Raw genomic sequence first — 13,993 nt, 5'->3', positions numbered from 1 at the left:
TCCTGTCTGGATTGTTTGTTTTGTTTTAATTATTTATTTATTAGAGACAGAGGGAGAAAGAGACAGAGAGAAAGAATGAGAATGGGCACATCAGGGCCTCTAGCCACTGCAAATGAATTCCAGATGCATGTGCCACCTAGAGCATCTGGCTTACATGGGACCTGCAGAATTGAGCCTACGTCCTTAGGCTTCACAGGCATGCACCTTAACCGCTAAGCCATCTCTCCAGCCCCCAGATTCTGTTTGAAAACTATTCTACCCTGTGTTCTTTCTCCTTACTGACTAGAGGAGACTGATTTTGACATTTCTCTTTTTTTTTCTTTTTGTTCGTTTTCGAGGTAGGGTCTCACTCTGGCTCAGGCTGACCTGGAATTCGCCATGGAGTCTCAGGGTGGCTTGAACTCTCGGTGATCCTCCTACCTCTGCCTCCCGAGTGCTGGGATTAAAGGCGTGCGCCACCACGCCCGGCTTGATTTTGACATTTCTCAATATTAGCTTTAAAAAAAAAAAAAAAAAACTATTTGCAAGCAGAGAGAGAGGGAAGGAAAGAATAGACATGCCAGAGCCTCAAGCCACTGCAAATGAAGTCCAGATACATGTGGTACTTTTGTGCATCTGGCTTTTGTGGGGTATGGAACCCCAGCTGTTAGGCAAACACCTTAACTGCTGAGCCATCTCTCCAACCCTTCAATATTACCTTTGAACTTGGGGCTTCTTTTTAAGGCCTTGGTCAAGTTTCCTTATTACAGAGGCTAAGTTTGCTCACCTGAACAATGGAAATGAAAAAAAATCACCTGCTCCACAGAGCAAAGAGCTAATACAAATAAAGCTTCTTTTTTAAACATAAGTGCTGGGGACTGAACGCAGGGTCTCCTATATATTTTAGCAAGCATTCTACCAATGAACTACAACCCCAGGTCATGCCCATGAGTCTTGTTTGTTTGTGTTTAGTTATCTGTTCATCTTGTTTGAATTGTAGGGTGGGATCAAAGTTATTATTCCCAAAATGACCAACAAGAATAAGATTTCAGCCGGGCATGGTGGTGCACACCTTTAATCCCAGCACTCGGGAGGCATAGGTAGGAGGATAACCATGAGTTCAAGGCCACCCTGAGACAGAGTGAATTCCAGGTCAGGCCTGGACCAGAGTGAAACCCTACCTTGGAAAACCAAAAAATAAAATAAGATTTCAGGGCTGGCAAGATTGCTTAGCAGTTGAAGCACTTGCTTGCAGAGCTTCCCAGCTCAGGTTTGATTCCCCAGCACCCACGTGGAACCAGATGCAAAAAGTGGTGCAAGTATCTGGCCCTCATTTGCACATGCACACACGCACGCACATTTGTGCGCATGCACACATAGGAAAATAGGGTGTTTTTTTTTTTTTTAAGAATCTAGGCTTTAAGTACAAAAGTGTTAATTTGGTTTCCAGGTTGCCTAGCACCCCAACCCACTAACATCTCCTTTCTTTCTGCTCCCAGGGAGATGGTACTGGAGTTGCCAGTATTTACCGGGGACCATTTGCAGATGAAAATTTTAAACTTAGACACTCAGCTCCAGGCCTGCTTTCCATGGTAAGTGAGGTCCAGTCAGGATCTGGCATTAGAGTAAGAGTTGGCTCATTCCTGGTCTTGTGGGCCCCATTTCCTTAATTTTCGTTTCTTGCTTGGCCCAGGCTATACAACCAGGAAGAATGAGTGAAACCAGTAACTAAAGGTAGAGTGACCCTGATCTATAAGAGTATGTAGAGCTGTTCCTGTACACCTGTTGTTAATAAATTCTTGTACATGTGCAGCAAAGTCAAGATGGATGGAATGCAGCCCTGGGAATTCTGCCCTTGTTCTTTTTTTTTTTTTTAATTATTTGAGAGCGACAGACACAGAGAGAAAGACAGATAGAGGGAGAGAGAGAGAATGGGCACGCCAGGGCTTCCAGCCTCTGCAAACGAACTCCAGATGCATGTGCCCCCTTGTGCATCTGGCTAACGTGGGACCTGGGTAACCGAGCCTCGAACCGGGGTCCTTAGGCTTCACAGGCAAGCGCTTAACCACTAAGCCATCTCTCCAGCCCTCTGCCCTTGTTCTTAAGCTGGCCTTACTCTGCCCAGCTCAGGTGGTCCTTAGATCCATGAGATGTTCTTGAGGATATAGATATCAAAAATAGCTTCTCTTTACTCACTGCAATTTTTTGTTGTTGTTGTTTTGTTTTGTTTTGGGTTTTCAAGGCAGGGTCTCACTCTAGTCCAGGCTGACATAGAATTTACTGTGTAGTCTCAGGTTGGCCTCGAACTCATGGTGATCCTCCTACCTCTGCCTCCTGAGTGCTGGGATTAAAGGCATGTGCTTTTTTTTGAGATAGTTTTTCACTGTCTAGCCCTTGCTTGCTTGCTTGAAACTAGTTATATAGACCAGGGAGGCCTTGAGTTTGCTTACATCCTCCTGCCTCATTCCCTGTCCCCTAAGTGCTAGGATTATGGTGGTAAGGCTCAGCCACTCTGTTCATCTTACAAAAAACAAGATTTATAAAATACAATATAAAAGATTGGCTTTAGCCGGGTGTGGTGGCTCACGCCTTTAATCCCAGCACTTGGGAGGCCTAGGTAGGAGGATTGCCATGAGTTCAAGGCCACCCTGAGACTACAGAGTGAATTCCAGGTTAGCTTGGGCTAGAGCCATACCCTACCTCAAAAAAAAATGATTGGCTTTAATTGGATGCTCATTTTTCCTTTGTAGCTGAACACAGAACCAACCATTTAAGCATCAGATTATGGCTAGTGATCTATTTCACATAAATTCCAGTTTTTTTCTCAGTCAATAATAACTTATCAGACATATAGTCAGGATGGCACTAACTTGGATCCTCTTGCTTCAGATTCCCAAGGCTGGAATCACAGGCCAGTTCTCTGTTTTGTTTTAAGGCAGGATATCACGATAGCCCAAGATAAACTGAAAGTCACTCTGTAACCCAGACTGGCCTTGAACTCATGGTGATATTACCTTAGCCTCCCCAGTGCTGGGATTAAAGGAATATAACACCACACCTGGCTTCATAATAAAAGGAGTATGCAATAAAATCTCCACATTTACATTTACTTTTTCCTTTTTCTTTTCTGAGGTAGGGCCTCAATTTAGCCCAGGCTGACCTGGAATTCACTGTGGAGTCTCAGGGTGGACTCAAACTCACGACAATCCTCCTACCTCTGCCTCCCAAGTGCTAAGAAGCTAAGGTAAGAGGATCACCAGTACTCTAAGGTCAACCTGGTCTACAGAGTGAGTTCTAGGTCACCTTGGACTAGAGGGAGACTATCTCAAACAAACAATAATCATCATAATAATTTTTTTGAGATAGGGTTTTACTCAAGCACAGGCTGACCTAGAATTCACTATGTAGTACTAGTCTGGCCTCAAATCACAGTGATCCTCCTATTTCTGCCTCCAGTGCTGGAATTAAGGTATGTGCCACCACGCTGGCAATAATGTTTTAAAATTAACACTGGGTGCTTGCTTTGGCAGCATGTACTTGCTTAGGGCAGCACATATACTAAAACTGGAATGATACAGAGAAGATTAGCATGGCCCCTGCTCAAGGATGACACGCAAATTCATGAAGTGTTCCATATTTTTAGATACTGGAAACTTTGGTTTTCAGATCCAGGAACACATTGACCTTGGCATCAGGTATGACCCAAGCATTGGTATCTACAGCCTGGACTTCTGTGTGGTGCTGGGTAGGCCAGGCTTCAGCATCGCAGACAAGAAGTGCAGGACAGGCTGCATTGGGGCCAAACACAGAATCAGCAAAGAGGAGGCCATGCACTGGTTCCAGCAGAAGTATGACAGGATCATCCTTCCTGGCAAATAAACCATCCAAATGGCCAATAAAATGTTTTCTGTGACATGTACAAAAAAATATATATATTAACGCTGGTTCACATTACAAAACCTCACAGAGTGGGGAAAATGCACATTGATTAAAGGAGCAGTTTCTCAGGGGTGGGGACTGTGTCCCATTCATCTCTGTGTCCTAGCCTAGCCCCTGGCTCTTAGCAGGTGCTCAGTTAGTGTTGCTGAAAGAAGCATGGAGAAGTCAGGGCTCCATGCTCTTGGGAACCTTACCCTTCACTAACACGGCCAGAGAAACTTATTGCAGGTGTGTTTGGTTTCTGGCAGGCAAACAGTGGGCCCAGTACAAATGGCTGTCAGTTCTTTATCACCTGCTCCAAGTGTGATTGGCTGGATGGGAAGCATGTAGTGTTTGGTAAGTCCTACTTCTGTCCCATTGTCTGGTTCACCTACATTGGGCCTTCCACAGGATCCAAGTCCTCATCCTCTCACTGAGAGTGCTCAGTTGGTGTAACTGCTCTAAGCTTCTAAGCTAAAGGAGATGGATGAGGGAGTTGTGCAGTCAGAGAACTAGAGGAAGAAAGGAGCTGCCTATCATATATACCCCTTGGGTAGTGTGTATTGGCAGCATTGAGGCAGTGGAAGGAGACTGTGTACACACCAGGGTCTCTTGCCACTGCAAACTCCAGACACATGTGCCACTTCGTGTGTCTGGCTTTATATGGGTTCTGAGGAATCAGACCCAAGGCCATCAGGCTTTGCAAGCAAGTGCCTTTAGATGCTGAGCCATCTCTCCAGCCTTTTGCTACTTTTTACTGTGACAGATCATTTCACCTCAATGAATCTCAGTTTCCTAAAGTTAGCAAGAGAGTTCAGTGAGATAATAGCTAAAGGGCAGTGAGCACTAGGGACTGGAAAATGCTGAGTAAGTTACCTCACATTCTTCCTGCAGGAAAAATCATTGATGGACTTCTAGTGATGAGAAAGATTGAGGTAAGTCCTGTTGGGATGTCCTTCTAGGCTGGTGCTTTCTGAGATGTATCAGCAAGGAGTCAGAGAAGGGTAAATGGTGTCCAGTCATACAGACTCCCTTGGGAAAGGGAAGAGAGGTCAAGTTTTCCTTTTTTTTAATTTTTTAAATATTTACTTATTTGAGAGAAAGACATGGCGGAGGGGCGGGGGGGATGAGAGCGCCAGATCTCCAGCCACTGCAAACAAACTCCAGACGCATGCGCCATCTTGTGCATCTGGCTTATGTGGGTCCTGGGGAAATCAAACTGAGGTCCTTTGGCTTTTCAAACACACACCTTAACTGTTAAGCCACCTCTCCAGCCCAAGTTTTCCTTTTTAAAGAAATATTTTTAATTTATTTGTATACACATGCTTGGGGGTGGGGGGAGCATGCCACAGTCTCTTGCTGCAAACAAATGCTAGATGCATGCACTACCTTTTGCATCTGGCTTACCATGTGTTCTGGAGAACTAAACCCTAGCCAACAGGTTTTGTCTGCAAGGGCTTTTAGTCACTGAGTCATCTCCCCAGCCCAGAGGCCAAGTTTTCTTAGCCCATAAGACAGTAAGATTTGGCCTTTGATGACCCTTCATGGTCTATTTCTTCCCTGCCTGCCTTCCTCTCTATGGCCTTTTCCCCTGTCACAGCCTCCAGTCCTACGAGGCTACTAGTCCTCTGTAAGTTGGGCATACAGGTGCATGCCTTTTGTCTTTCCTGCCCTGAGCCTTTCCGTAGGCCCTTTCTTCTGCCTATAATGTTCTTTCTTTTCCTCCTATTTATCCTTCTAAGCCTAGCTCAAATACCTCCACTTCTGTGACTCTTTCTTAGACCTCTTAAAGAATGTCTGTAGTGACTCCATCTGACCCTTACACCCAACTCTCTCTCATAACCTAGTACATTTGTTATGTACCATGAGTCTGACCACTTTACAATGCTGCACATTTTCTCTTTGGTCTATGTTTTTTACCTGTCTGCTAGGACACACAGTCTCAGACTCCTGGGTCCTTAGCATAGGCGCTGGCAGTTATCAAAAGAGATTAAATCAGGCCATGAGCAAGCAAGTGCCTGGGTGCACAGATTTCATGTTCATTTGCTTTCTTTTCTAGAATGTCCCCACAGGCCCCAACAATAAGCCCAAGCTGCCTGTGGTGATCTCACAGTGTGGGGAGATGTAATCCAGACCAAGACTGAATTGGGTAAGTATGCCCTTCTCCCTAGTTAGGAGAAGGCAGCATGGTCGGTGGGAAGAATTTCCACTCAAAGATGTGGGGCTGAGCCCATATCCTCTCGGTTTGATCTCATCTCAGAACAAGACACCTCCCCTTAGGGTCTCTGTAAGGATCAAAAGAAGAATGAGTGCTGGATGTAATGTGACATTTCTACTACTTCATAACATGTCACTCTGAAAACCACTCAGGTGGTTTCTAACAGCACTGCAGTTCCATACACTAGATGAACTAGAAGTGTCTGATCTCTGGGTGATCTCCTGAGACCCGCATGGGCATCCAGGAGACACATCTGTTGTGCCTGTCATCAGAAGTGATACTGCACTTGGAGGCTCTGGCTTTATTTTGCCAGCCTCAGAGGTACCCCTCTTACACTGCAGCCCACTCAGACTCTGTACTGCTCATCCTTGCTCCTGCCTGTTCTGTACTGGACAACATACTAACAGAATCGAAAAGTGTCTCCACCTTTAAGAAGTCATCAGAGGGTTGGAGAGATGGCTTAGCAGTTAAGGCACTTGCCTGTGAACCCTAAGGACCCAAGTTCAATTCCCCAGTACCCACATAAGCCAGATGTAGTGGCTAGAGGTCCTGGCACACACATTCTGTCTTTCTCTTGCTCTCCCTCTCAAATAAATAATAATTTTTTTTAAAAGCCATCCGAAATAAGATATGTTCTCAAAGGCACATACTCAGAACATGAGTGTTAATTGATCACTTCCATCAAGGTGAGAGGTGATGATGTTTTGTTTGCTTTAAATTTTTTTTCACTGGCTAAAGTGAGACTCTACCTTGAAAAACCAGAAAGAAAAAGAGAAATTCAAGCCTACAAAAAAGTTGAGAAGATGTCATTAAATACCCATAAACCTTTCACCTGGATTTACTAATAGCTAACTTTTTTTTTTGAAGTAGGGTCGCACTCTAGCTATGCAGACCTGGAATTCACTATCTCTCAGGCTGGCCTCAAACTCACAGATCCTTCTATCGCTCCCAAGTGCTAGGATTGCCAAACGTGGTGGTGCACACCTTTAATCCCAGTGCTTGGGAGGCAGAGGTAAGAGGATTGCTGTGAGTTCAAGGCCACCCTGACACCACATAGTGAATTCAAGGTCAGTCTGGACCAGAGTGAGACCCTACCTTGAAAAAAAGAAATCAATTCCTGGGATTAAAGTTGTGTGCCACCATGCCTGGCTGTTTAACATTTTTAAAAATATTTTATTTATTTAAAAGAGAGAGAAAGAGGCAGACAGAGAAACAGAGAATGGGCACACCAGGGCCTCCAGCCACTATATACAAACTCCAGGTGCATGCACCAACTTGTACATCTGACTTTCATGGGTCCTGGAGAATCAGACCTGGGTCCTTTGGCCTTGAAGGCAAGCACCTTAACCATCTCTCCAGACCTGGCTAACATTTTTATTTTATCACTTTGCCTTGGCATTTGTTTTTGCTTTCTCTTCTTGCTTCACATTTTCATTCTCTCTTTTCCTCTGTCTTGCTTCTCTTTCTTTCCTTCTTTTCTTATATTGATACAGGGTCTGTGGGGTGTCTAGAACAGACCTTGAACCCCAAACACTAGGTTCATGTCTACTTTTTTTGTTTTTAATTATCTTTTTTAAAATATTTATTTGAGCGTCTTAGAGGCAAATAAGAAAAAATGTGTGTGCCAGGGCCTCTAGGCACTTCAGATATATGTGCCACCTTGTGCATATGGCTTATGTGGGTACTGGGGAATTGAAGCTGAGTCCTTAGGCTTCACAGGCAAGTACCTTAACTATTAAGTCATATTGTAGCCCTTGTGTCCACTTTTTTTTTCCCTGAGGTAGAGTCTTGCTCTAGCCGAGGCTGACCTGAAATTGACTACGTAGTCTCAGGCTAGCCTCGAACTCACATAATCCTTCCACCTCTGCCTCTTGAGTGCTGGGATTAGAGGCATGCACCACCACACCTGGCCTTTGTGCCTGCTTTTAACCAAGGTTTGGATAAAATAAGACTGAGAAGGGTAAGTATTAAATTATTTATTTAGGGGCTGGAGAGTGGCTTAGTGGTTAAGGCGCTTGCTTGCAAAGCCTAAGAACCTGGGTTTGACTCTCCAGATCCCATATAAGCCAGAGGCACAAAGGAGAGATAAGTGCAAGGTCACACATACCCACTAGATTGCACAAGCATCTGTAGTTTGATTTTAGTAGCTGAGGCCCCAGTGCACCAATTCTCTCTCTTTCTCTCATTTTTGCTATCTTTAAAAAAAAATTTTTTTAATTAAGAAAATTTTTTTGGCCAGGTGTGGTGGCTCATGCCTTGAATCTCAGCATTAGGGAGGCAGAGGTAGGTGGATTGACATGAGTTCAAGACCACCCTGAGACTACATAGTGAATTCCAGGGCAGTCTGTGCTAGAGCAAGACCCTACCATGGGGGCGGGGGCAGGGGGACGGACAGAAATAACAACAAAACAAAAATAATTTTCTTTTTAGAAACAGTTGGCACGCAAGATCTCAGCCACTGCAATCGAACTCTAGATGCCTGCACCACCTAGTGCACATGTGTGACTGTGACTTTGCACTTGCCTCACCTTTGTGTGTGTGGCTTATGTGGGATCTGAAGAGAAATCGAACATGGTTCCTTAGGCTTCACAGGCAAGTGCCTTAACCACTAAGCAATCTCTCCAGCCCAGTAATAAAATATTTTATAAAACAAACTGGGGCCAGGCATGGTGGCACACACCTTTAATCCCAGTGTTCGGGAGGCAGAGGTAGGAGTATTGTCATGAGTTCGAGGCCACCCTGGGACTACATAGTGAATTCTAGGTCAGCCTGAGCTGGAGTGAGACCCTACCTTGAAAAACCAAAACAATAAAAAAATAAACTGGGGACAAGCAGATCATGGTTGTGCACGCCTTTAATCCCAGCACTCAGGAGGCTGAGGTAGGAGGATCACCATAAATTCAAAGCTAGCCTAAAACTACATAGTGAATTCCAGGTCATTCTGGGCTAGAGTGAGACCCTACCTCGAAAAACAAAAACAAAAAAAAAAAAGCTGAGTGTGGTACCTTATGCTTATAGTCTTAACACTTAGGAGCCTTAGGTAGGAGGATTGATGCTACATAGTGAGCTCAAGGCCAACTTATGCTCAAAAAAGAAAGACTGAGAATGAAAGGGATGTTTAATTGTAGATGCTTGCCTAGTATGCATAGGGGTTCTGGATTCAGTCTACTACAACAAAGGAAAAAATAGATAAAGATCTAACTTATTTTTAGAGACTATTAAGAGAAGGAAAGCTAGGTGTTGTGACACACACCTTTAATCCTAGCACTTGGGAGGCAGAGGTAGGATTGCCATGAGTTGGAGGCTGGCCTGGAACTACAGAATGAGTTCCAGGTCAGTCTGAGCTAGAGTGAGACCCTACCTAGGAAACTACCCAGAAAAAAGAGAGAAGAAAAGCTGGGCGTGGTGATGTGCGCCTTTAATTCCAACACTCAGGAGGCAGAGTTAGTAGGATTCCCATGAGTTCAAGGCCACTCTGAGACTACATAGTAAATTTCAGATTAACCTGGGCCAGAGTGAGACCCTACCTCAAAAAACAAACAAAAAAGAGAGAGAGAAAGATAAGGGAGAAGGAAAGAGGAGAGATTATTAAGAGCTCCTGGGAAGGCAAGAGTGCCCACAGTTCAGAGAACTCCTGACCATGAGAAAGCAGGAGGGGGAAGCACCCAAGTTCTAAAGTTCATGAGATCAAGATTATCAGTCTCTTAATAGCTATTCTCTTTTGTCAGCACCTCAAATCATAATTTCTGTATTTTGAAAAAATGCTATAGTCAGCCAGGCATGGTGGCTACACACCTTTAATTCCAGCACTCAGGAGGCAGAGGTAGGAGTATTGCCATGAGTTTGAGGCTAGCCTGAGACTACATAGTGAATTCCAGGTCAGCCTGAGCTAGAGTGAGACCCTACCTCAAAAAAGAAGAGGGAGGATTGCTATAGTCTTATCTTTATACTTAGAAAATTATCTAGAATTTATTTTTATTTGTGGAATAACATCAGACTAATGACTTATTTTCAAATAGAGATCCAGTCAAATATTAGACCATTTCAGTGACAATACCTTCATCTGTGACATGATTTGTGCTCAGAGCATCTGGTACTTATACACAGTCAGTAAAAACTTACTGCATAGTCTAGCAGAGAGCGAATGCCAGGCAGTTTTGGCCAGGAACTAATGTGAGCAAATGCTGAAGCAGGAATGTGCAAACGTGCACTGGAGGCACGTGCATACCCTAGTGCCCAGGCATGCTGCCTGCCACCTTAACCTAGTTGACACCCTGAGCCTGCCTTCTGCTTACACTGGACTCAGCTTGCTCTTCTCTTTCAATAGCTGCTGACCTCCCTCTCCCATTCATCTTTTTGCTCAACTAAAGTTGAGCTCTGTGGTGGTTTGATTCAGGTGTCCCCCATAAACTTAGGTATTCTGAATGCTAAGTTCCCAGCTGATGGAGATTTGGGAGTTAATACCTCTTGGAGGCAATTGGGGATGGGCTTATGGGAATTATAGGCAGTTTCCCCTTGCTAGTGTTTGGCACACTCTCCTATTGCTATTGTCTACCTTATGTTGGCGAGGGGGTAATGTCCACCCTCTGCTCGTGCCGTCATCTTCCCTGCCATCATGGAGCTTCCCCTCGAGTCTGTAAGCCAAAATAAACCCTTTTTCCCACAAGCTAGCCGTTCTTGGCCAGGTAATTTAGGTCAGCATTGTGAACCTGACTGCAACAGTAGAGTTGGCACTGAGAGTCAGGTTGCTGCTAGAAACCTGACTATGTGGCTTTGGCCTTTTGAAGCTGATTTTCTTTTTTTTTTTTTTTTTTTTTTTTCGAGGTAGGGTCTCACTCTGGTCCAGGCTGACCTGGAATTAACTCTGTCATCTCAGGGTTGTTTTCAAGAGGAATGTGGAAGAATTTGAAACCTTGCCCTAAGACATGCCTTGCAGTGCTGTCAGTACAGCTTGATGGACTATTCTGGAAAGAGTTGAAAGACCTGAATGCAGTAAGAACTATGGACTGTGAGGTTTGGCTTATGAGGGTGAGAAAGAGCGTTGTCTGGACTGGGCTATAGGCAGTTTGTGAGAGGCTTGCTGTTATGTCCATGTCCTGAGAAGTTGTGCAGGGCTGCTTTGCGTAGAAATGAACTGGTATGAGCAGTGGGATACGACACAAAAATGAAATCTTTAGGCTGAAATTTGTGCCTGTTCAGCTGCAATTCTTATAGATTACAACCTTTGAGATTAGGCCAGCTAACCTGGACTGGGGAGAATGTAGACTCTTTTGAAGGACCTGAGTGCTCATGGAGTGTCCTGTTCTTTTTTTTGGGGGGGGGGTTCTCTTTTTAAATTTTTATTAACATTTTCCATGATTATAAAATATATCCCATGGTAATTCCCTCCCTTCCCACCCCCACACTTTCCCATTTGAAATTCCATTCTCCATTATATTACCTCCCCATTACAAACATTGTAATTATATATATACAATATCAACCTATTAAGTATCCTCCTCCCTTCCTTTCTCTACCCTTTATGTCTCCTTTTTAACTTACTGGCCTCTGCTACTAAGTATTTTCATTCTCATGCAGAAGCCCAGTCATCTGTAGCTAGGATCCACATATGAGAGAGAACATGTGGCGCTTGGCTTTCTGGGCCTGGGTTACCTCACTTAGTATAATCCTTTCCAGGTCCATCCATTTTTCTGCAAATTTCATAACTTCATTTTTCTTTACCGCTGAGTAGAACTCCATTGTATAAATGTGCCACATCTTCATTATCCACTCATCAGTTGAGGGACATCTAGGCTGGTTCCATTTCCCAGCTATTATAAATTGAGCAGCAATAAACATGGTTGAGCACGTACTTCTAAGGAAATGAGATGAGTCCTTTGGATATATGCCTAGGAGTGCTATAGCTGGGTCATATGGTAGATCAATCTAAGCTGTTTTAGGAACCTCCACACTGTTTTCCACAATGGCTGGACCAGATTGCATTCCCACCAGCAGTGCAGAAGGGTTCCTTTTTTTCCACATCCCCACCAACATTTATGATCATTTGTTTTCATGATGGTGGCCAATCTGACAGGAGTGAGATGGAATCTCAATGTAGTTTTAATCTGCATTTCCCTGATGACTAGTGACGTAGAACATTTTTTTAGATGCTTATATGCCATTCGTATTTCTTCCTTTGAGAACTCTCTATTTAGCTCCATAGCCCATTTTTTGATTGGCTTGTTTGATTCCTTATTATTTAACTTTTTGAGTTCTTTGTATATCCTAGATATTAATCCTCTATCAGATATATAGCTGGCGAAGATTTTTTCCCATTCTGTAGGTTGCCTCTTTGCTTTTTTTCACTGTGTCCTTTGCATGTGCAAAATCTTTGTAATTTCATGAGGTCCCAGTGGTTAATCTGTGGTTTTATTGCCTGAGCAATTGGGATTGTACTCAGAAAGTCTTTGCCAAGACCAATATGTTGAAGGGTTTCCCCTACTTTTTCCTCTAGCAGTTTCAGAGTTTCCGGTCTGATGTTAAGGTCTTTAATCCATTTGGACTTAATTCTTGTGCATGGCGAGAGAGAAGAATCTATTTTCATCCTTCTGCAGATATATATCCAGTTTTCAAAACACCATTTGCTGAAGAGGCTGTCTCTTCTCCAATGAGTATTTTTGGCATTTTTATCGAATATCAGGTGGCTATAGCTACTTGGGCTTACATCTGGGTCCTCTATTCTGTTCCACTGATCTGCATGTCTGTTTTTGTGCCAGTACCATGCTGTTTTTGTTACTATGGCTCTGTAGTATAGGTTAAAATCAGGTATGGTGATACCACCAGCCTCTTTTTTGTTGCTCAGCATTATTTTAGATATTCGAGGTTTTTTGTGATTCCAAATGAATTTTTGGATTGTTTTTTCTATTTCCATGAAGAAAGCCTTTGGAATTTTGATAGGGATTGCATTAAATGTGTAGATTGCTTTAGGTAAGATTGCCATTTTCACAATATTGATTCTTCCAATCCAGGAACAAGGGATGTTTCTCCACTTTCTAGTGTCTTCTGCAATTTCTCGCTTGAGTGTTTTAAAGTTCTCATTGTATAGATTCTTTACTTCCTTGGTTAGGTTTATTCCAAGGTACTTTATTTTTTTGGATGCAATTGTGAATGGGAGTGATTCTCTGATTTCAACCTCTATGTGTTTGTTGTTAGCATATATGAAGGCTACTGATTTCTGTGTATTTATTTTGTATCCTGCTACATTGCTGTAGGTTTTGTTCAGCTCCAACAGTTTGCTATTAGAGTCTTTAGGGTCCTTTATGTATAGAATCATGTCATCTGCAAATAATGATAACTTGATTTCTTCCTTTCCAATTTGTATCCCTTTTATGTGTGTCTCTTGCCTTATTGCTATGGCTAAGACTTCCAAAACTATCTTAAATAAAAGTGGGGACAGTGGACACCCTTGTCTTGTTCCTGATTTTAGTGGAAAAGCTTCCAGTTTTTCCCCATTTAGTAATATGTTGGCTGTAGGCTTGTCATAAATAGCCTTTATTATATTAAGATATGTTCCTTCTATTCCCAGTCTCTGTAGGACTTTTATCATGAAGGGATGTTGGATTTTGTCAAATGCTTTCTCTGCGTCTAATGAGATGATCATGTGATTTTTGTCCTTCAACCCGTTTATGTAATGTATTACATTTATAGATTTGCGTATGTTGAACCATCCCTGCATCTCTGGGATAAAGCCTACTTGGTCAGGGTGAATGATCTTTTTGATATACTCTTGTATTCTGTTTGCCAATATTTTGTTGAGAATTTTTGTGTCTATGTTCATGAGGGAGATTGGTCTGTAATTTTCTTTTTTTGTTCTATCTTTGCCTGGTTTTGGTATCAGGG

General features: G+C 43.2%; 1 protein-coding gene and 1 non-coding gene across 4 annotated transcripts in view; both read left to right on the top strand.

Moving 5' to 3' along the window:
• Ppih (peptidylprolyl isomerase H) overlaps positions 1-13,993 on the top strand; it is a 31,384-nt gene that overhangs the window by 7,688 nt on the left and 9,703 nt on the right. For all 3 annotated transcript variants that reach the window (XM_045149952.1, XM_045149954.1, XM_045149953.1), the window contains 4 exons: positions 1,479-1,571; positions 4,167-4,254; positions 4,792-4,832; positions 5,957-6,046. In XM_045149952.1, coding sequence (XP_045005887.1) covers positions 1,479-1,571; positions 4,167-4,254; positions 4,792-4,832; positions 5,957-6,025 — 291 coding nt within the window. In that variant the 3' untranslated portion in view covers positions 6,026-6,046. The remainder of the gene's footprint in view (positions 1-1,478; positions 1,572-4,166; positions 4,255-4,791; positions 4,833-5,956; positions 6,047-13,993) is intronic.
• Positions 3,517-3,620, top strand: LOC123461095. Its single transcript, XR_006637413.1, has one exon. It is a non-coding gene; the product is annotated as a U6 spliceosomal RNA (small nuclear RNA).

Source organism: Jaculus jaculus, chromosome 5 (genome assembly GCF_020740685.1).
Source record: "Jaculus jaculus isolate mJacJac1 chromosome 5, mJacJac1.mat.Y.cur, whole genome shotgun sequence".
In the NCBI taxonomy this organism is placed as follows: domain Eukaryota; kingdom Metazoa; phylum Chordata; class Mammalia; order Rodentia; family Dipodidae; genus Jaculus; species Jaculus jaculus.
Note: the sequence above shows the minus strand (reverse complement) of the source record. Positions and strands in the feature narration are given on the sequence as shown.